General features: G+C 48.6%; 1 protein-coding gene across 2 annotated transcripts in view; it reads left to right on the forward strand.

Annotated features, from left to right (window-relative positions):
- The window catches only part of LOC133350014 (inositol polyphosphate-4-phosphatase type I A-like), a 70,395-nt gene that overhangs the window by 24,072 nt on the left and 24,480 nt on the right, over positions 1 to 21,843 (forward strand). For both annotated transcript variants that reach the window (XM_061563964.1, XM_061563963.1), the window contains exons 2-13: positions 6,331 to 6,395; positions 10,737 to 11,042; positions 12,943 to 12,987; positions 13,098 to 13,216; positions 14,510 to 14,626; positions 14,941 to 15,020; positions 15,356 to 15,461; positions 15,914 to 16,004; positions 17,078 to 17,225; positions 18,791 to 18,921; positions 20,080 to 20,184; positions 21,642 to 21,750. In XM_061563964.1, the coding sequence (XP_061419948.1) occupies positions 10,862 to 11,042; positions 12,943 to 12,987; positions 13,098 to 13,216; positions 14,510 to 14,626; positions 14,941 to 15,020; positions 15,356 to 15,461; positions 15,914 to 16,004; positions 17,078 to 17,225; positions 18,791 to 18,921; positions 20,080 to 20,184; positions 21,642 to 21,750 (1,232 nt within the window). In that variant the 5' untranslated portion in view covers positions 6,331 to 6,395; positions 10,737 to 10,861. The remainder of the gene's footprint in view (positions 1 to 6,330; positions 6,396 to 10,736; positions 11,043 to 12,942; positions 12,988 to 13,097; positions 13,217 to 14,509; positions 14,627 to 14,940; positions 15,021 to 15,355; positions 15,462 to 15,913; positions 16,005 to 17,077; positions 17,226 to 18,790; positions 18,922 to 20,079; positions 20,185 to 21,641; positions 21,751 to 21,843) is intronic.

Below are 21,843 nucleotides of genomic sequence, written 5' to 3' on the forward strand. Positions count from 1 at the left end.
CCTAAACACATTCCTGCGGAGGGAGCTGGTAGGAACGTTGGGTTGCTCGGTCAATGGCCAGGGTCAACGGCGGCGTGGTGTATTCCACAAATATGCCCGACTGTGAGGGCGGGCACATGCCGGCGTGAGTAGGTTAAACGTTGAGTTTTATAAGGGCACCACGGGGTGACCAGCCCCTCCCCACCCAGCCCCACCCTTCCCACCCCCCACCCAGCCCCACCCTTCCCACCCAACCCCTCCCCACCCTCCCCTCCCCACCCAGCCGCTCCCTCCCCACCCAGCCCCTCCCTGCACGACGGACACAATAATCCCCTGTGGGCTGGTGTAACCAGGAGGCTTCTACCAGTATTAAAGCAGGTTCTGAAGTGCAGCAAGTTTAGCCTGTTCACCAGTGATTGTACAATACAAAAGCACGATGTAATTTGTTTTGCTCTCGAATGAATTCCAGCTCTGAGAAATTAACAAAAATCAAAGCAATTGATTTGACTCCCAATATTCGTTGAGCTGTGTGGGAAAATGCTCCATGCTGTGTGAAATGTATGAACAGGGCCACCTTGAAGGATTTCTCAGAAGTCCTGTGAAAAAAATATCTCTCACGGTCCTTTCTCTGACGCACGGGACATACTGCTGCTTTGTGAGATTTCAGAATGAATACTTTACTCACAACATGATTGCTGATAGCGCAATTGGAATACATTTGGGTAAAAAAGACCCCCCGCCCCCCCGAACAAAACCTGAGTCAGTATTAGTCTGACTACTGGTGACATGTGTTGAGAAAGATCATCCAAGCCCTTAATTATTTAACTTGTATACTTTTTTAATGCTTAATAAAGTCCAAATGAAGAGGGTCTTGCTGAAATGTTGGTTAAAAGTGACTCTCCCTGTTGGGGTATGAACGTAGTTTATTGGCTGCCTGCCGTGCATGTTATCACAAACCTCGCTTTCTGTGATGTAGATAACGAAGGCAAATGTTGTGCTTCAGCTCTCATGCATTATCCCCCATGTCTTAAGTGCCGTCCTCCTTGCTAGAAGGTGATGCTTTGATATGCACGGTATGTATGTAATCGGAGTAAGATTTGGAGGAAAACGTAAAGACGCTTTGACTGTGCTTTTCTTGGTGGAAAGTACTCGTTAAACCCACGGTCAGATACGCAGGCCCACAATTGAATTTCCATTGCATCTTGTCGGTAGAGGGGAAAATTATAACCCATTAGTGGGCGCAAGCACCGGATTTAATATCTGAATTTCCGTCAAAACCACAAAGCGTGAGCCAGCCTGATAAGCAACAGCGTTCGGTGCTGCATAGGGGCAGTTTTCAGTTGGGAGCTGCTGTGCGAGAGGGCATATAATTTCGATTTAAAGCTTTCGTGACTGCAGGGATTCATCTTCTTGGTTCTTTCGGTAAAGTCACGTAGAAGGAAAATAATAAAATAATAAAAATAAAACATAATAAAATAATTCTCACGACGTTTCGGCCACAACGCAAGCAGCCGTGCTTGCGTTGTGGCCGAAACGTCGTGAGAATTATTTTATGTTTTATTTTTATTATTTTATTATTTTCCTTCTGCGTGACTTTACCGAAAGAACCAAGAAGAGAGCATATAATCTTAGCAGTTGTGGCCTGTGAGCGATACGTGCACATGCAGAGAGGTCTGTTAACATGTACACGCGCGGTGTACAACCCTTTTGTCAATTGCCGCAGGGCAAGGGCCTCCCCACGCCATGTGCGACATCATTGGGCAATGTCTGACAGCACTGGTCAGTGTGGGTTGGTGAAGGGGGAGAGAATAGCTATGGATGCATAGAAGTACTGTACAACATTGCCCTCTCGTAACCACGTCGAGCCTGAAATCCTTGTTTACGAATCGTGATCGCCAATCTCGGCAGTATTCCAGCAACTATATCCAGGTTCAACCCTGGGAGTATATAAGTAGAGTACATAGGTACACAGTACAACAATGCATTTTCCCGCACTGCCCTCTGCTGTGCACCACGTGGTCCTGCAGCCATAGCACGTGCTGTGAATGATCTTCAACCCGTGTCAGCACCAGAGGTCGCAACCGGGTACCCGATACCCGTACCCTACCCGATACCCGGCTACCCGTACCCGGCCAGGTACGGGTACGGGTAGCCGTTTCCGACCTTGGTGCGGCCGGTTACGGGTGCGGGTAGGCCATGAGTCACTGGGGAGTAGCCGTTTGTCACTCATTTCGGGTAGGGTACGGGTAGGGAACGGGTACCCATTTGCGACCCTGGTGCTGCCAGGTACGGGTAAGGAATCAAAACCCGTTTGCGACCTCTGGTCAGCACTCTACAAGCGCTTCATCCAGGCCCAACACCACCTGCCACGTCTAAATATTGACGGGAAATCAACAGCAGGTGGGCAGGCCTTGTTGCCAATAAAAATGCCTCGTGGCATTTCACCTTCCGTCACCTGTCGAGTGACTTGGCGACGCGTTTGTGACGCGGTGGCTGATAGAGATCTGAGCGTCCAGAGGGAGGCACATTTTTACCATTGCTGTTTGCCGGAGGACACAGCCTTCTCGAACATCATTACTCTAGCCAACCATGCTACTGTGACTTAGAACATTCACTTCTCTGTGTTTGTACAAACTGGCCTTTTGACAGACTCGTCCACGATGTACCCGATCTCGGTAAAGCTAAGCTGCTTGGAGCCTGGGTTGTGTTTGTATGGGTGACCATAGTAGTGTATTGTTTTTTTCAACTTACAGAGCGTACATCAGCATGTTGATGCCATGTGGCTTGTGCGATATTTTCCCATACTTCACGCTGGTCAGCGCAGGCTATTGGAGGCAGGGAGAATGGCCATGTGGGGTGGGGCGTGGGGGCACAGTAGAATCGTCGATTTTGCTGTACTGCCCCCTGCTGTCCACCAGACAGCCCTGCAGTATGCACACTTTATACTGGTAGGAACCTCCTGGTTACACCAGCCCACAGGGGATTATTGTGTCCGTCCGTCGTGCATCCAAAAATGGGAGGGGTGGAGAGGGGAGGGGCTGGGTGAGGAGGGGCTGGGTGGGGAGGGGCTGGGTGGGGAGGGGAGGGTGGGGAGGGGCTAGGTGGGGAGGGGCTGCGTGGGGCTGGGTGGGGGATGGGAGGGGTGGGGCTGGGTGGGGAGGGGCTGGTCACCCCGTGGTGCCCTTATAAAACTCAACGTTTAACCTACTCACGCCGGCTTGTGCCCGCCCTCACAGTCGGGCATATTTGCGGAATACACCACGCCACCGTTGACCCTGGCCATTGACCGAGCAACCCAACGTTCCTACCAGCTCCCTCCGCAGAAATGTATTTTTATCGCCAGTTGTATTGCTATGCGGTTCAAGACTTCTCGGGGCATGACCCCTTCGTGCTGCAAGGGGTTAATGTTGTGTTGCATGGCACGGCTTTTCTACGACCTGCAATTGGCTGGTTGGTTGACGCACGGCAGTTGTGACGCCTCCACGGCTCTCGCGACGAGGCTCTCGCTGGCCATCATTGCCGGGATTTGAAAGCCCGAAGGCTTGCCCCTTGAACGTCCCCGCGTCGGTGCGAAGCCGGGCAAGGGGAATTGGAACGCAGGCTCGGCTAACTGCGCTGCCAAATTTGCGTTCACGTTAATGGAGCTGCCGTCGGGTAAGGGATAGGTATTGATCTTTGGCGTACATTTAAATCGGTGGTGGTGAGCCTCTTCGGAGGGAAGGAGGCTTCGTGACCTGAGAGCCGATGTATCTTTTCTTCTTTCGGTGCTTTCACCGCATCAGCAGTGCTCGCAGATAACAGCGTACAGTGCCAGTCATGCAATTAATGTTCCTGCTCCTTGGTGTAGATTTGTCCCATTGTTTCGGTGACCAATGATCAATCCGCTGCTGCGTAAAGGGCTTCACCCAAGTGTGCCCTCTGTCTCTCACAGTCTTGTGTGTTGCAACAATCCTCCAGTTAAATTGCGATTTAAAGCTTTCGTGACTGCAGGGATTCATATTCTTGGTTTTTTCGGTAAAGTCACGTAGAAGGGAAATAATAAAATGATAACGATAAAAATCTCACGACGTTTCGGCCACAATGCAAGCAGACGTCCTCAGGTGAAGAACAGAGCTGTCTGAAAGACAGCGTCTTTATATACAGCCCTGTTCTCTGAACCAAGAATATGATCCTGCAGTTGAGCTAATTTTTCATGGCTTCATTTCTGGGTGGTGGACGTGCTCACCGGCATGTTTCCCCTTCTTCGGCAGCCACTCTCTTTTATTCTGATAAATCCAAATTGTGAATGCATTGTGTCCTAAATGTATTTTACTCGTTCACTGATACGCCACGCTCATGCTCATAAGCGATCTCATATAAAGCTAATGCTGTGCCCATTACTCCCCAGAGATTAACGTTTACTCTCGCGATTTCTACCCAACGTGAATGTATTCACTCAGTACCCACCCGCAAGGGTCAACCGGGGCACTTGTCACAATTCACCTCCGCAGAGATTTGATGGATTGTCAAATTTTGGGATGGCGATTTGATTAAAGAAGAAGTATTTTATTCGTCTTCCGTTTACTGTAGCTGCGTTTTTTTTCCTTCGTACATTATTTTTTTTGTGGGATCCTGCCGTGGTGTAATGGGGTTAGCCACACCGGGCTTGGAGTTCAGAGGTCACAAGTTCAATTCATTTGAAAACAATACAAATTCAAATGAGATTTATATGCAGTATATAAAGAGGCTGAACAATCTCATCCGCACCTCCGTGTCCACCCAGCGCACCACCTCTTCCAAGATGTCTGGTCTAGCATAGAGCAGTAGGCCAAATACTCCCTGGATCCCTTTCATTCAACAGTGGGACAAGCAAAGCAATTGCACAGCTGGCGAATTTCCCTTTACCAAGGAGAGTTTTGTTCATGATATGAACGTGACATTTTCTTGAGTTGTAAATGCTGTCGACGATCCTCACTTGTATGAATCCACGCATGTGTCTTGCTCTTAAGAATTTAATTTGAAATGATGAACTGCTTCATTGTTACATGCCTAACCAGCCAGGATGCTTTCCGCCTTACGGCAAAGATTAAATGTTCTTGTTCCAACACGTCAAAAACAGAATAGGTCAAATCGTCTGAGAAAGTTAGTTGAGTAAGGCTTTTCTCAGTAAATAAAGAATTAAGTTAAACAGGCATTAACGCTGTTAATACCTCCTATAATCACCCAGGAATGTCTGTTCTTAATGCTCGTGACGTCACTCCACATGAGCCCCCCCCCGCGTGACGTCACTCCACATGAGGCCCACTCCCCCTCATTAATATTCATGAGTGGGTGGATTTTTACACTAATGCAGGTCAAGCTGAATAAAATAATTTATGGCGCATGAGCAGGTGACGTCCTTCACATGGACCTTCCCCCCCCCCCATTATTACCGACTATAATGAGCCGAGAGTGTCTGTGTGCAACGCTCGTGACGTCACTCCACGTCGAACAGCCCCCCTCATTAATAATCATAAGGTGACGTCCTCCAAACGGACACCCCCTCAATTCATAATAATTAGCGGCTGACGTCACTCCACATGGGGGGCGAGGCACCTCCTCCCCCCTCCTCGGCGTCAACTTACAACCCTCACTACAAAGGCAGAACCCTCACGTCATCACGTGATCTCCGTAACGCTGTTGAGACATCAAAGTAAAAAGGACGTCGTGATGAACAAGGGATTATAACCTTTAAATGAAATAGGTCTGTGTCACCGCGCCCTTACAAATTGCACACGCATTGATGCAATGAACATCACGTCGCGGTCTGATTTTCGCTTGCAAGTTTCAGATTTACTGCAATACACCCGTCTTTGGACTGGCAAAAGGCGAGTAAATATGAGTTATGTAATTTTAAGGAGCCGTCACAAGAGGTGGTAAATGCATCTTAAGCTCATGCCGCACGTTTATGCGCACTGAATTGCGTGTAAAGTATTCACATGCACACTTGTACATATCAGCCTATAACCAAGTCACCAGGAATCTGCCCAGTCTTGTCAGATCGCGTAAACTAAGCAGGTTTGACCCCAAGTAGCACATGGATGGGCAACAGCCACCACACAAAGAGAGCCAAAGTGTTACAAAGGGTTACGTTTTGGGCAGCAGAGAAAGCATCCGTTGCTGCGTTGTCAATCTATGCTGCCCGCCTTCACCAGCCCGCACCGTCGAACGCGGTGAAGCTCGATTGAAATAACCCCCGCGGCATTGACGGCGTGAAGGAAGGCCCGCATCCAGCAGTGGATTGACATAGGGGGCCGAAGATGCACGGTGAACATTTTCCGACTCTACGACTGGTGGCGGCGGGCTCCTAATGCCTCTGTGCTTTGTTCTCAGGGTTCACGCGGATACATCTGACTTCACCGTGAGGGCATGACCCCGGAGGAACAGCCAGAGTCACTGTGAGTTCTCTCCAAAGCAGCGATCGGAAACCTCTCCCTTACCGAGGGCAGAATGTGACTTTGACCTTTTGGCGGAGTGACGCATGAACACACACCTGAGCGCTATTTAAGAATCACGTGAACAAATTATTCGGGCTCGCTTTTACGGAGTGCGCCAAATCTAGAAACACAGTATCGACAGGTTGAAAGTCTGTTCCTCTAGTACCCGATTAGTGTGGCTAAGATGCTTTGCTGTGACAGGTAAAATTTGGGCCATTTTGTAAGTGGCACACCTCATTTATATTTATGGAGAGAGACGGACAGTCATGGGCAGAGTTGAACAGAATGGTGTAGAGCCTGAATAGGGCCAGGTAGCCGACAGTATGCATGGCTTGGAGAAGACCACAGCAGAGGCAAATGAGCGACCTCCCACTGAGCGAAGGCTGACCGAGGGCTTCAACAGAAAGCCTTTGCTTGATTGAGCAGAGAATGCGTGGAGGAGGGACTGAGAGCGAGATGAAAGAGGGAGAGGTGGCCAGGGGCGTTTGAACAGCAGATGCGGCCAAATGGACGACCGTGGACGAGTAGATGAAAGAATGTGGAGAAATTGCATTTGATTGTAACATTCCTCAAATATAATAATTCCTTGACAATGTAACGGTAATAACGTGCACACAGGATGACGCATCACAGCTTGACGTGGCGCGCACTATTGACGTGGTGTTGCACAACGGAGACGTGCAGCATGTGTCTGCCAAGCTTGTGTGACTTGGACGGGTCAGAGCATCCAATTACATCGCATAGCACTCACTGTTCAGCAATGTCGTGCAGGCCATTGTGAGACTTTGGCTGTGGGCACTCGATAACAGTGTGATAGATTTTTTTTTTTACGGCTCTGGCTGATGCATGGGTGGTGTGTGACTGCCAAATAATTACAGTGTTTGGAAGCGAAGTCGTGTGATGATTTGTAGCCCCTAGTCTGTAATCTCCACGGATAGGGTTGAACAAAGTCCAGGATTCACCTGTCAGGGACAAAAGATGCATCATCCCTGTTGCGCTGGGCTGTGTCCCCAACGCAGAGTGCCACACTGAATCTGTGTGTCGGAGCTTTTGTGATAATCTCCCACTGTAATGCATCATTAACGGGGTAACGTGCACGCGATTGTGCCGATAAGCACTGTACGGATTTGGATACACATTCCAGGATACGGTGTACGTACTGTGCTGCACGCCTAACCAGCTGCATTGCCCATGATCAAATCGCCCGCAAATGTGCTCATTCTCGTCAGATCACGGAAGCTAAGCAGGTTTGAGCCTCGATGGTACATAAAGGTTGCCCCCCCCATAGTGCCGTGGGCTACACGATGGGCAGCAGAGGGCAGTGAAGAAAATTGATTGTTGTGCTGTACTTATATGCTGCCCCGCCTTCACCAGCCCGTGCAGCGAGGTGATGAAGTATGTTCAAATAAATCCCATTACTCTGCAAAGTGTGGGGAAGCCCTCATATTAGCATTGGATTTTCAAAGGGCTGTACAAACACATGGAGAGCTCACGAGAACAGAAGTGATGCTCTGCAAGGGAGATGTGCGGGATACACTTTGTCAAGGCATGATGTGTTGTGTTCCAAATTAAAAATGGCTGCAAACAGTCCACTGAAAGGATTTTTCCAGAAGGCACCGTCAAAATATTTTGCGCTGTCATCCGTTCTCCGATACATTGGGTTGTAGTTGTTGAGTTATAGTACTGCCCTGCAAAATGTTTCAATATTATTCCTCATTTCATGACATTATGTTGGTAGCAAACCGGGAATAAAATAAGGTGGAAAGACCAATAAGATATAAAAACTAAAAAAGCGGTGCAAAATAAATCGTTGGAAGCAAAACGAGATGCAAAACAGTGCAATGATTTGTTTATTTTCAGCATTATTACTATTAAAAAAGTTTCCTATGTATAGATTGTTTCCTTTCTGTAACCTTCAAATCCCTTCGTAAGAATACATTAAAATGTTTATTCTCAGAGAAATAATTTTGGTAATTCGTGTTCAATGGAATGAAAGAGTGTGTGTACTTCGATAGGTTTCATCGCACAGCACACAGTTTGCACTGGTGATGAATTTTGATTGATTCTGACCTCCCTCCTTTGTGCGGATGAACATACAAAATTTCTAACGAAATAAAATATATATAGTAAACCCTCGTTTTAATTCGACACATACGGGGTTCTGGCCTTGCAGAATTATCCAATATTCCGAATTATGTGCAATGGTACTCCCCAGTGACTCCTGCCCAAATAATTTATTTTCTCCCGGCTTTTCTTGATGTCGTAAAAGGTGCTTGATTTTCACACACCATACGCACTGACACACCTGCATTAATTCCAGACTAAGGGATTTATGCTTCAGTCCCTTTCAACTACTTCTCTATGTAGGTGTAGACGACATTTCTGAGAGGGTTGGCTTGCACAGAGTGCATCAACAAGGTAAAGTCCATAAACAAGGTAAAGTCCAAAGCAACGGGTCTGCACTGACGCTCACCACGCGCGCTGCCACGAGACTGAGTCACTGTTTGGGTTGTGGCACGTGGCATCGCTCCACGCGTATGCCGAAATTTGATCATTCGGCATGGCAATTCGGCTCGTGGCGAATTACTAAAACTGTATATATGCCGCAAACGCAGCCGTGCCGAATTATCCACAATTACGAATTGTCAAGTACCAAAATGACGAGGTTTTACTGTCCATTTGAATTAAAGCGTGATACAATGTAAAAATGTGCAACAACAAAAATCCAACACTGTAACGTGGCAGCATTGGGTTGTACAACGGTGTCGCTCTCTTTCCCACGTTTCCCTGCTGTGACGCTCCCTCCCCAAATGTTTATTTTCCTCCCGTATTTCTAAATCGTCGTGAGATGCGATTGCATTTAGTTGCTATTTTAATTGTAAATGGTTGATATAATCAACTAGCTTTTTTGCCCGTCCAAGGAAGGGTGTATATTATAGTAAATCTGAAATATTAAAGCGAAAAATTGTTCAGCTCATGATTATTGGGGAGGAGTTCGGCATGTGGAGTGACGTCATCCGCTCATGGTTATTGTGGTGGGGTGCGGCATGTGAAGTGCGTAAATTTCCACGCGGGCATGACTATTAATGAAAGGGGGGGCCTCATTTGCAGTGACTTCACGCACGGATGTAGCACTGTGCTGCTTAGATATTTTTTTTAGCGTCGCTTTCTGTGAAGGACTTTGCGCAATTAATAATTGAATTCAGCTCGACCTTCTGCGTGAGTGTAAAAATCCACCCAGTCATGAATATTAATGAGGGGGGTGGGCCTCATGTGGAGTGACATCACGCGCGGGACGGACAGACATTTCAGGGTGATTATAGGAGGTAATTTTTTTCAAGGGGTCGCAATGGTGGCGAGATGTTAACTACTTCGCCTGGTATGCAGGAAGTCGTGGGTTAGATCCTGATGCATGCTGTATATGTGGAGTTTGTGTCTTTCTCATCATCAGGAGATGTTAACTACCTCGCCTGGTATACAGGAGGTTGTGGGTTCGACCCGAACCCTGACGTCTGTTGTATATTTGGAGTTTGCGTGTGTCTCTCTCTCTCCCCGTGCTTGCGTGGAATTTCTGTGGGTTCTCAGGTTTCCCTCCCCACATTAAGAATCAACGCGCGTTTAGAGTATTTGGCTGCTATAAGTTTCCACACGATAAGCCACTTCGTTGAGCTATCATTTGTGGCCAGGTCGCTCAGTTGGTCTTACCTGGTAAAGGAAAATTAGTTCATAGTTTCATTGATACTAAATATGCAACCGCTAGATTTTCCATTCGCTTGTACAGTGCACACAGTCCTCTAAACAATTGCATATTTTTTGCCAGTATCAAAGAATGAAAAAAACAAGAATAGGTTTCACCCTTTCTGGCCATAAAGCAGGAGGTGTTTCGATGTTCAAACGCCAAATATAAAAAATTTGCAAGGAATCATGTCTGCATTAACCACACGTAGTTTTGGTGAACGGGCAAACACACATGCTCTGATAAATATACTTGCATATTTGAAATTGATTGGCCTATACCAGAGACAGCCTTCTTTATTTTCAAATACAAAGCAAGTATATTATCAGCGCATGTTTGTTGCACGTTCACCACAAGTAGCATGCACGGTTGATGCAGACTTGATTCCTTGCAAAAGGGTTCTATTTTGGTGTTTTAAACATCTTAACCACCTCCTGTTTTATCGCCATAAAGGGTCAAAACCTATTCTTATTTTGTCATACACACAGTCGTCTGTTTACAATGTCTCCTCCTCCCTCCCCCTCCGTTGACACGAGCGTTCCCTTCCTGCCCCCTCTACCCACTAGCCCCTAAAGGTCGACGGACGTGCGGGCGGTCATTCTCGTGACGTTCAGGCCGCCGCCGGCAGCGGCCGGGCGACCCGCCTCGGCCCCCCTCCCCACTCCGGCTGCCCGCAGCAGCGGCCCCCTGCATGGCGGGGGAAGGATCGCAGGGTGGTGGTGGTGGTGGCGGCAGTGGCCTCGGTGGGGGGTGGGAGGAGGTCGGGCTGGGGGCGGCCGCTCCCCTCCGGAGGTCCCCCGTGGGCCGGTCCTCCCTACTGCGGGCGGCCACGGTCGATGTGGCAAGCGAGGCGCGTGGGCTGCCTCTAACGCGTGAGTTGGTACACGCGCAACGCGCACGTACACACACGCACGTACACACATGCACGTGCACAAGGACAAACACACCCACGTACACACACACACGTACACACACGCGTGCACAAGGACACACACGCATGTACACACGCGGACACACACGCAAGTACACACGCAAGTACACACACGTAACGCGCACGTACACACGCACACACGCGCACGTACACACACGCGTGCACACGGACATGCACACACACCCGAACACACGCACACACAAGGGCAATCATCCCCCCCCCCCCCCCCCAGTGTAGCATTTACAGACTGTTCGGGAAAGTGCTGGTATATATGTAAGTTGAGTGGCCAGGATCACATCCGGCCACCTTTGTTTCCCCGGTGATAATGCCTGCACACTACACTAGCTCTTCATTTAACGCTGGGTCTATCTACGTGGGGAGTGCCAAGACCGATTATTCTGCCTGGGTGAACGGATCATGGCGATCAGCAATTGCACTACCCACACGCCTCACTGCACACACCCAAACCACACACACGGTATTCTTGCTTTTTGTGTTTTGCTTTTTTAGTTCTCCATTCCCCCGCACCTCCGATTATCACGGTTGGCTACGTACGGTGTGACAGAAGTTCGACACACGTATTTACACACATGTGCGCATAGCGTAGGGCTATAGCCTTCCTCAAAGTTTTTCCTTGAAGTGAAAATAAATCTCGCCCACACGTGGTCTGAGAAGCGGCGATGGTAAAATGTCAGGCTATGCAGATGAGTTTTAAAAGAGTGGTATTTTTTCTGTTTTGCTTTAAGGAAATGTTTTTATGCATGCACACCACGTACCAGCACACTTGGCTATTATGATAGTCTGCTATTCTTGTTTCCAGCGAAGCCATTCAATACTTAGCATTTGAATTGGTTTCGTGTCACTATTCCATCGGCGTCCGGCACCCGTGGCTTATGTGTGTTACTGTACCGCTGTGCATGCTTGTAAACACTGTACGTTGAATATCAATGATTAGAACGCCAATCTTTGGCCAGCAGCCTCTTTGTCCAACGGGGAATTTCCCATCAAACTCCGGATGGGTCTTCGTACTGTTCACACATTTGGTTTGCGACGTTCGTCGTCGCGACGCGGCACCGTTACATTGAACGGGCGGCGCAGTGGCGCAGTGGGATCGCGTCAACTCGCAATTTGTAAGGTCGTACCAGCAGGGGTAAGACTCATAATCGTTATCCTTCCGGATTTGATGAACAAAGCTGTCCTATTAGAGATGCTGGTCTCCGTCTTTGGACCGTGGCATTTCCACCACTGACCGGGGATCGCCAACGCAGAAACGGGTCACTCGTTTTACTCGTGCACTTGCACCGGGTATGGGAGAAATATTGTGACGCTATACGCGGCTGAAAGGCATTGCCTTGCCGTTGTGCCCTGTTTTTAAATTAAAATGGGAACATGTGCAAATATTGGATCAATTTCCATGTTGAAATAATTATATGGATGTCAGAAAAATTAAAAATTCTACAAAATGCAGAAGTTGTACAGTACAAGAAGAAGGACTTTACCGAAAGAACCAAAGAGTAATTCCTGCAGTGACGAAAGCTTCAAATCAAGAAGGAGCAGTTCATGCTCTTTATGTCAGGTTGCACGTTTTTTAAAGAGACATTGTTGCATTTGTCAATACCTTTCTACTGCGCGTCATACCAAAGCAAAACTGTCAAACGTCGACTCTTCCGTTACTTGCAGGCACTTGGATCATTCGTCCTGTTGTGTCTGTGTCCACCATAAAATGACGGTAGCCAAGTTGTTGTGAATTAGCACCGGTGGAGGGTGACACCGTAACCAAGTTTTGCTGACGAATGTAAATAACAATTATGCAGGATAATTATTAACCTTTTGTTTTCCAGCCAACAGCAAAGATCCGGATGAACCAGTTCTGGAGTTCAGTCTTGGTGAGAAGCCAAATGACCGCATTTCTCCTGCACTTTGACCAGTTCTTTGGCAAGTGTCTCAACTCTTAACCACTCACCGTTTAACCCTTTGCCGATTTGCCGGCCGGCAGCGTGCAGCGAAATCGTGACATCGTCGCTGGACCGGCGACCGAGCCTGTTCGTATCCGTGAGCGTCACGACTCCGCCGCAGGCTTTCTGGACCAAGCACGCGCAGACCGAGATCATCGAGGTGAGCGCATAGGGCGCGCAAACCCTCGCCGGAGACGCGTAACGGTGCGGAGGGTGATAGCGGTGGTGGTGATTGTGCCGCCTGGGCCTTACGCGCCCAACTCCTAAACTAACTCGGATTGAAATGGTGACTCTACCTCTCTGGCCTCTCTTTGTGCTGTGAAGAAAGGCAATTGCCTGAAACGTCACCGATGCTCCAGGTTACCCTCTCTTTTATTGCGGTAGATGCATTCCAAATAAAGAGCGCACAAAGCCAAATTGCACAGCATAGACTGCACAGTCACCTAACTGCACAATGCATCACACAAGACAGCTGCCTGCCCAGTAGCGCATACAGCGCACACACAATGTTGTCCCACGTTTCGATCGCGCAGCCGCATATGTTTGAATTCAAACCGCATATCGCGAATTTTGTGTCATGATAAGTTCGCCACATACATATGCAAAATTGCGCAAAAAGAAACTTATATAAAGTGAGGGAAACTTATTTATCTATAAAGGCAGTGGTTATGAAGAATGTGAGTGTTGTTTTTGTGCACTACTGCCAATGCAATACCTCCAAATAATTTGTCTGATTAAAATGATTGGACACGAGGTGGCCATGTGGGTTAATGTGAGATGGTGGGTTTGAATCCAGGCAAACATTGGCTTCTTTTGAGCTGCACTTGAGACAAGCAGCAGCCTGTGTGCATGCGTGCAACTTCATTTCCTACAGAGGGGACAGGGATTGGTTGTTGTGGCTCTTGTGCGATTGCGGTGGGGAAGGGAAGCGCTTTTCACCCATGTCATCGTCGTGGTACGTACTCCTTGTGGTTTAACATTCAAGGGAATGTTAGTGTAAACAAGCGATTTTTTACAAAACGTACTCAGTGTCGAGTGTAACCTGTTTAGTTTTTTTGAATATTGTTTGCCGCTTTTTTCCATCTATGAAAGTTGTCTGCAATTTTTGTTGCATATTTCATCATCGACCGAAAACATTCTTGCTTCCCCCTGCTGCTTTGTAGAAGCAGGAAGTTGACGCTTTCATAATCGTCGCGACATGAAAACGTAGACGAGATATTTTTGTTTATGTTAACGGTCGCCTACATGTACATGCACAGTTCTTCTGTCAATCTACTGCTGGACGGGGAGACAGAGGGATGGCAACAGATATACAGCGTGCGAGTGTGGATGCGAATGGACATGAGAGTTTATTTTTTTAACAAAGGCGGCGAGTCACGCCATTGTAAGTGTGCGCACGCTGTGTGCTGCGTTTCTATCACGTTCCGCCCTTTCCCCCCCTGATGCCTTGCAGGGAACCAGCACTCCTATCTTCCTGAGCAGCATTGCGTTCCTGCCGGACTCGCAGGCCACGCAGCTCACGCGCGTGCGCCTCTCCGTCTACGATGTCAAGGACAGGACCCAGGGAATGGTGCGTGCGTGCGGACGGATGGTGCCAAGTGCCACCCTCCCCACTCTTCGCCCCAAACACAAATAAATTAACCCACAGTCATGAAAAGTCAAGGACGTGTCCAAGACGTGATTCATATTCTCGGTTGCTAAGCACTTTTTAAAAGAGACTCGTGCAAATTGAAAAAAAAACTTCCTCAAGTGTTTGGCGTTTGCAAGTATTTCTGCCTCTCTTTCGTTCTATTGGTGAATAATGGTTAACGATTGACAATGCTGACGATGGTTGTAATGTTTTACTAATGACAGCCTTTGTTCTTTAATGCTGTCGCCTGCTAGATGTACCTACTGGGAACAGCATTGTTTACCATCAAGGACCTTTTGAGTTCCAGAAACCACCGCCTGCATATTACATTAACGTGAGTCCTTCCTTGTCTCTCCTTTCCTTCCGCCTTTCATCCTGTTCACCCTTGACACACACGCCAGCCCAGTTACTACTCCCAACGGACGCCTGTGCCGCTTTGCAGGCGTCCCATGTTTATATTTATAAATTTAGCTCGGCCTCACTCTCGCTCAAATCCCTCGAGAAATCTCAACGGCCCGGCCCTCTCGTGTCAAATTACCACCAGCCGTAACATTTGCGCTCTGGATATAAATATTAAAAAGAAAATCTAAACGGGATTGGCCGCTGCTTGGGGGTTTGGTCCTGCTGATGCTTGGGGGGGCGGTGCCCGCCGTGTCACCCGCGCCACAGATCGCCGGAGAATGAGCGAGTAGGCAACATCTCAGTACTCGGCTGGCAGATGGAGAGACACGAGGAGTCTCGCTCCGCACACAGGGGCTCTCCCGACAACAGCCGGGTACGTGCGTGTGCGTGTGTGGACGCATGCTCTCGCCGCCATCAGCATCCCACCTCGACGCCTCTGATGGTCAACCACTTTTTCACCGTCGTCATTGCTACTGGTATTATCATCGTTGTCGTCGTCGTCATAGCAGTGGTAGGCATTTTCTCACAGAGCCAAAGTTTGTCAATGTGTCACCTGATCATCGAATGATTGATCTGAAATAAGTCACTCTGGAAGAACCATTGCAGGGTTGTGTAAGACGGACCTGTTGGAGTGATTTTATAAGTACAGTATTACTGGATGTCCTCTTTCAGAGTCGTGGCTTGAGTTGATTTCACGCCCGCTGTGTGGATCTGTAGAAGGAAATTTCTTTGGCCAATAACAGGATTCGGTGCGTTAGGGTTGTGGGTCACGTACTACACTTTGATTGTTATTGTTACCATTGTTGTGATCGCCTGGTCCTACAGACGGTGCTGACTGTGGATGAAAGCTTGGCAGAGTCTATGGGTGTTCGGGCCAAATACTCATCCCTACGCAAAGACACGCTGCTGAAATCTGGTAATTCGTGTGCGTAGAAGAAAGCCAATGAATGATTTAAAGAGAGATGAGTATCATCATAGCTTTGTTTTAAATAAAATTTATAAACTGGAATGTTTACCCCTTTTCAGAGGTCGCAAACGGGTTTTGATTCCTTACCCGTACCCGTACCCAGCCGCACCAGGGTCGCAAATGGATACCCGTACCCGTACCCTACCCGTACCCGGCCGGGTACGGGTAGGGTACGGGTATCGGGTACCCGATTTCGACCTCTGGGATGAAGCCATGTTGCAGGCGCGGGTGGGTTGATTCTAGTAACTTGAATTGTGAGAAGAGACAAGACGTTGGGAAATGAGTGACAAACAGTTACTCACCAGTGACTCACGGCCTACCCGTACCCGTACCCGGCCGCACCAGGGTCGCAAACGGGTACCCGTACCTGTACCCGGCCGGGTACGGTTAGCCGGGTATCGGGTAGGGTACGGGTATCAGGTACCCGGTTGCGACCTCTGCCCCCTTTCCCCGCTCCGAGACGTCTGCAAGTTGTGCAGGGTGGGGTCTCGGAACGCGTAAGCAGTTCGTCGTCAATTTTATTTAGAGAGGCATTGCGCCGTTGTTTTCAAAGACATTGTACTCACCGCAGAGAACTGTCGCGACACGGGCGCACTCTATGATAGCTGGCGCCAAACTGTGCCACACGCTCTCCCGCAATGGCCCCGTGGGAGCCTCGGTACGTCTTCCAACCTGAACAATAATAACAATAACGTGTATTTTATAACTTTGTCATACACGTTTGTCATCGGAATGGGAAAGGGTGCATCCATTTATACTGCTGGGTGGACAGGAGGGGGGGAGGGTGTTATAACAAACTTGGCCATTGTTTCAACTGCCCCACCAGGAGAATTAACCGGTGAACTCTGATAATAACCATTACACCACTGGCAGCATCCCCTTTGTACTTGTTACAAAATACATTTGTACCTAAGTGGTGTCTTTACCTGGGGAGCGTAAGTGAACAACACGATTTTATTTGATTCGTGCAAATGCGTTTGTGCTTTGTTAACGATTTATCAACTTTTTTGCGGGGGCGGCAGTGATCGAGGGCGTGATTTACCGCACGTACCGTCTCCCCACGACGGACGGGAATCAGCTGCGCGTGCACGAGCAGATGGGCGAGACGTTGCTGTCGTTCCACGTACCTCGACAGCTGCTGGCGCTGTACGTGGAGGAGGACAGCGCCCGGTTCGTGAGCGCACGCACGCTGGCTCGCTCGCTCGCCGACACACACGTTTACACGCCTCACCTTTACTCCCGTCTTATCAGAATCGGAGTATTTATTGATGCTGGAGGAATGCGATGAGCTCGAAAGCTCTTTCTCACAGATGTCCAGTAGACGGGTGAGCGAATATGCACCGGCATATTCGCTCGCTCATCTACACACCTAACAGAATACCCACATAACCATGTGTATTCGCATACCCGCTCGCCAATCTGCACACCTAACCACATAACCACACAATTGCGTCACGCACATACTCATCTACACGCCCGACCACATACCTAAGCAACCAATCATGCCCTTACGCACGTACACAGCCTTGTAAACACCCATTCAGGCGATAGCATATTCACCACACACGATGTCTGCTTGTGCACCCAGATAAACACAAGTATGCCTTAGGAAGCATCAAACAAAAGATGCATGGTGTGCGCACACAGATGAATTCCTGTACCAGTGGCAAGCACCTGTGCTGGGTATTAAATCGATATCCGGTCTAATTAGTCACAGGCACAGACGCTGGCTCCAATTCCAAAAAAGTCGCAGCTGTTTAAAAAAAAAAGAATTCCTAACTCCCCCCCTGTGCCCACCCTCCGCCACAGGCACGTGTCACTTCTTGATAGCAGTCCTCTGAGGTTGACGGCTCACAGTTGTTTGGGTTTTTTTTCCCTTCCCTGCAGCCCTTTTGGGATGATTGGAGTTGGGGGCGGGTTTCTATAACCGAGGCTGCAGGGTCATCCTCGTAGGGTTGATGACAGCTGCTCTTGAGCATCTGTGTCCGGTGCCGGCTTGCCCCCGGAGGTCATTGCTGGCTAAAGTCAGCACCGTACCTCATTGGACCTGTGGTTATAATGGCAGTGCCCCGGGGAATTGATGTGGCCGATCTTTTCTTCCGGCCACTTGGCCCCCACACGTGTCCTACTGGCCTTAATTAGTGCCGGCCTTGCCACTGCATTGCCAACAGGGGAAGGGGGGACACTGTGTTATCCGTTGTTCATGTTGATATACAATTACTACTTCTAACTGTCGTGCACACGAAGGTAAGCTATGCCGACAGGAAGATAAACTGTAGAAGCACATTTTACTGTATGTTACAACTGCACGATAGTCAAAGTCTACATTATAATGATTATATTACCAATCGTTAAAGGCGCAGTTGAATCTACTATACAAGTTATGTGAGCACGTGATACTACAGTGGATATGGAGCAGTCGTTAAGTGGTTTGCACACTGCGCTAAGAACCTGGTGACGTGTTCAACAACGGGTCATGGATAACGTCAGTGGCAAGTGCTATCTCAATCTGTCCTGGAGCTGCCGCAGGTTGACTCTGCCTTAAAAGGAGCACCTGGTGCAGTGTATCGGCGTCAGAACCGGGGTAACAAAGACGCTTTAGTGTGTTTCTGGCTACACCGCTTCATTATGTTCTCGCCATCAGCCATGGTCAATCCACTGCTGGATTAAGCGAATAGATCGTGCACCATCAATCGGTGTGGCCGCACTGGTATGTCGTGTCTGCGCGTGTGCAGAGTCTTGGCTTTGGAGGAGCTGGGCGAGTTGTCTCCTCACTGGGAGGGCCTCCGCAGGCAGATGGTCATGCAGTACACGTCCGTCATCAACACCTACCAGGAGAGCCAGCGCGAGCTCAACAGATACAAGGGCACGTATTGCACCCACCGGCGTGCAGCTTGTTACTGACATGACCCTTGTAGAATATACTACTCCATATATGTACACTAGCCCGTACGCCATCCCATACATCGATCCCACACACGTACGCTCTCGCGACACCAGACCACCACACACTGCTCAAAACGTTATCCTGCGCACAAGGACACAGATCCCCTTGTATAGCCTTTAACAGGCTGTTGGGGCACGTGCTATTTGCTAGCACCACGGCACATGATGGGGTCGGTGGCCAACACCACGTGTGGCTGTCTTCGTCTCCCCAGTGGTGATGTTTACACACAGCACCAGATACTCCTTTGAGGCTGAGTCTACCTAGGAGAGGCCCAGGATCTGTTTAGATAATCGTCACGCACTACACACTTGCACATACATTGACCCGCACGATGCCCCCACACATATCAACTCCACCACAGCAGTCGACACGTTATCTAGGGCAGCGGTCACATGGCCGAGCGAGAGCGCGTTTGTCGCTGGCTGCGGTGGTTTGTAATTTCGAGCCCCAAAGCCACGCTGGTTAATACTGCGACTGTGTTAACCAGCGTGTGCTAATCAGCGTGTGCTAACCCAGCGCAAACTGATATGCGCCGTTTGCTTCGCAGTGGGATGTTAACGGTCCTGTGATGTTATTTGAAAAACAAGTGGTGCACCTGTGCTGGCGGTACGGGTCAAATTTTTGCCCATGTTTGAAAAACCACTCGCAAATTACTTTACTTGGGTCAATTCACGTAACAGTGTCACACCTGACTGGCAGGCTGTACCCGTCTGGAATATATGGTGTTTTTCGTGATAGCTGTGCACTATGAGAATGGTGCTAACACGAAATGTATTAAATTATTATGTTTCAACGCACTACCCAACACACCACGAACTACTGATCCTCGTCTCCACACCAAATTGCATAACCACCACGTCACTCAGCACCCCCACAACCTACCCCACTGCACCGCTCGAAACACTGCCCTGTGGCGGCAAGCACGCACCCTCCATGGCAAAGGGGCACGTCCCGCCATGGCCCGGCGTATGAGATTAGCAGCGCTGGCGACGGCAGGCTGAACGCGAGTATCTAAAGCTCCGTGTTGACGTGCTTCTCTCTCTGCCGGCGGCGGCGGTGCCGGCGGTGGCGGAACAGGCCCGTCATTCAAGCCGAGCCGGCTGCGCACGGAGCGAGGCCTGGAATTCGTCCCGGTGAACCTGCACATGCAGCGCATGCGGGTCATGGACGACGTGCACACAGGTGTGCCTCCCCCCGCCTCGCAGTGGCTCGTCCGTTCACACTATACACGTGGTCACCGTCAGCGAACATCATGAAAATTCTAGATTTGAAGCTTTCGTGACTGCAAGAATTCATACTCTTAGGTTTTTTCGGTAAAGTCATGTAGGTAAAATAATAATAATAATAATATAAATTAAATAATAAATCACGACGTTTCGTTTTGTTGCCTCCGAAACGTCGTGATTTATTATTTTATTTCTATTTTTTTCTTCTATTATTTTATTATTATTTATTTTTATCATTATTTTTTTACCTACGTGACTTTACCGAAAAAACCTAAGAGTATCATGAAAATTCTTCGGCACGTTTTCGTGACGGGTGCTGCAAGATTTGTCCGTGTCCGTCCGGTGCTCGCCGATCTGCATTGGCTACTGGGTTTTCTAAACGAATGCATTGTGAGGTCACACTCATTGCTCACTAAGTGCTTGACGCAAATGAACCACAGTACTTTGCATCAACCATCACGCAAACTCCGGTCACCCTCGCAGCAACTTTTGGCTAACCATCGAACAAAGACGGTCACTGCATCGCGCACTTTCAGATGTGCTTCTGCGGCCATCTGGAACGCTCATGCTTCTGATATTAGGAAGCCATCGGAGCTGTGCACTTTTAAATCTAGATTGAAAACGAATTTCTTTAGAACTGCTCCTTTGTGTTTACTTTGTTGTCCTTCCCCCACACCTTCGATATTAGCACGATTGGCTACGTACTGTGCGAAAGAAGCTCAACATACATACTTCCACGAAGTAAAACAACTTGTCAAAGATCCAAATTGTAGTCGGAGAAACATCACAATCCATACTTAACCAGTTGCCTTATATTAGGGTCGCTTCTAATGTGTCTGTATCACAATTTCCTGTGCGACCACAATGCCCACCCGCACAAAGCTAAACCCTTTCTTTGAAACCGCATCACAGTTCTATCTATGAAATGTGCGTGTGGCATTTCCTTAAAAGAAATACATGGCCACTGCTGCGATATGACCGCAGCAGTTTGTGAGGAAATTAATAAATAGAACATGCCACATCGCACAACCATGCTAAACTGTACAGTAATTACTTATTGAAAAGTCTTATTACAGTGCACATTTAAAATGGTAAATATGTAGCTAATTGTCATCAAGTTCATAATGTAATTCATGAGGGTCACTGTAGGTTGCTGAAGTTACAGCAGACCACTGTTGACATTGATACAATTCAGTGTAAGGGCCTTTAGCAACTCGTTGAATATCCAAACATTAGTGAGAGGGGAATCATCCCAAGCCGTCTTGCACACCTGCCTTGTTTATGTTTCTCCGTCTCGGCTCAACGCATGCTGCAATATGGTCAAACGATTGTGAATAATTGCACGTGTAAGTAGCTGACGAGAGAGCAGAATAGCCTCTTTGGCGTTTCATTCTTGCCGTTGTTACATTTCAGACCACACGTATGACATCGTGACGGTGGGAGCGCCTGCAGCTCATGTGCAGGGATTCAAAACCGGGGGCCTGCGGAAGCTCGTGACCAAATTTGAGGAGTCGAAGAAAAGGTGAACGAAACTGGATTGGAAGCGCGCACACATGCACACGCGCACACATGCACAGGCGCTTATACTCGGATATACACATTCGCACACAAAGAC

This window comes from Lethenteron reissneri, chromosome 32, assembly GCF_015708825.2.
Source record: "Lethenteron reissneri isolate LAM-NWPU_2019-01 chromosome 32, ASM1570882v1, whole genome shotgun sequence".
NCBI lineage: Eukaryota > Metazoa > Chordata > Hyperoartia > Petromyzontiformes > Petromyzontidae > Lethenteron > Lethenteron reissneri.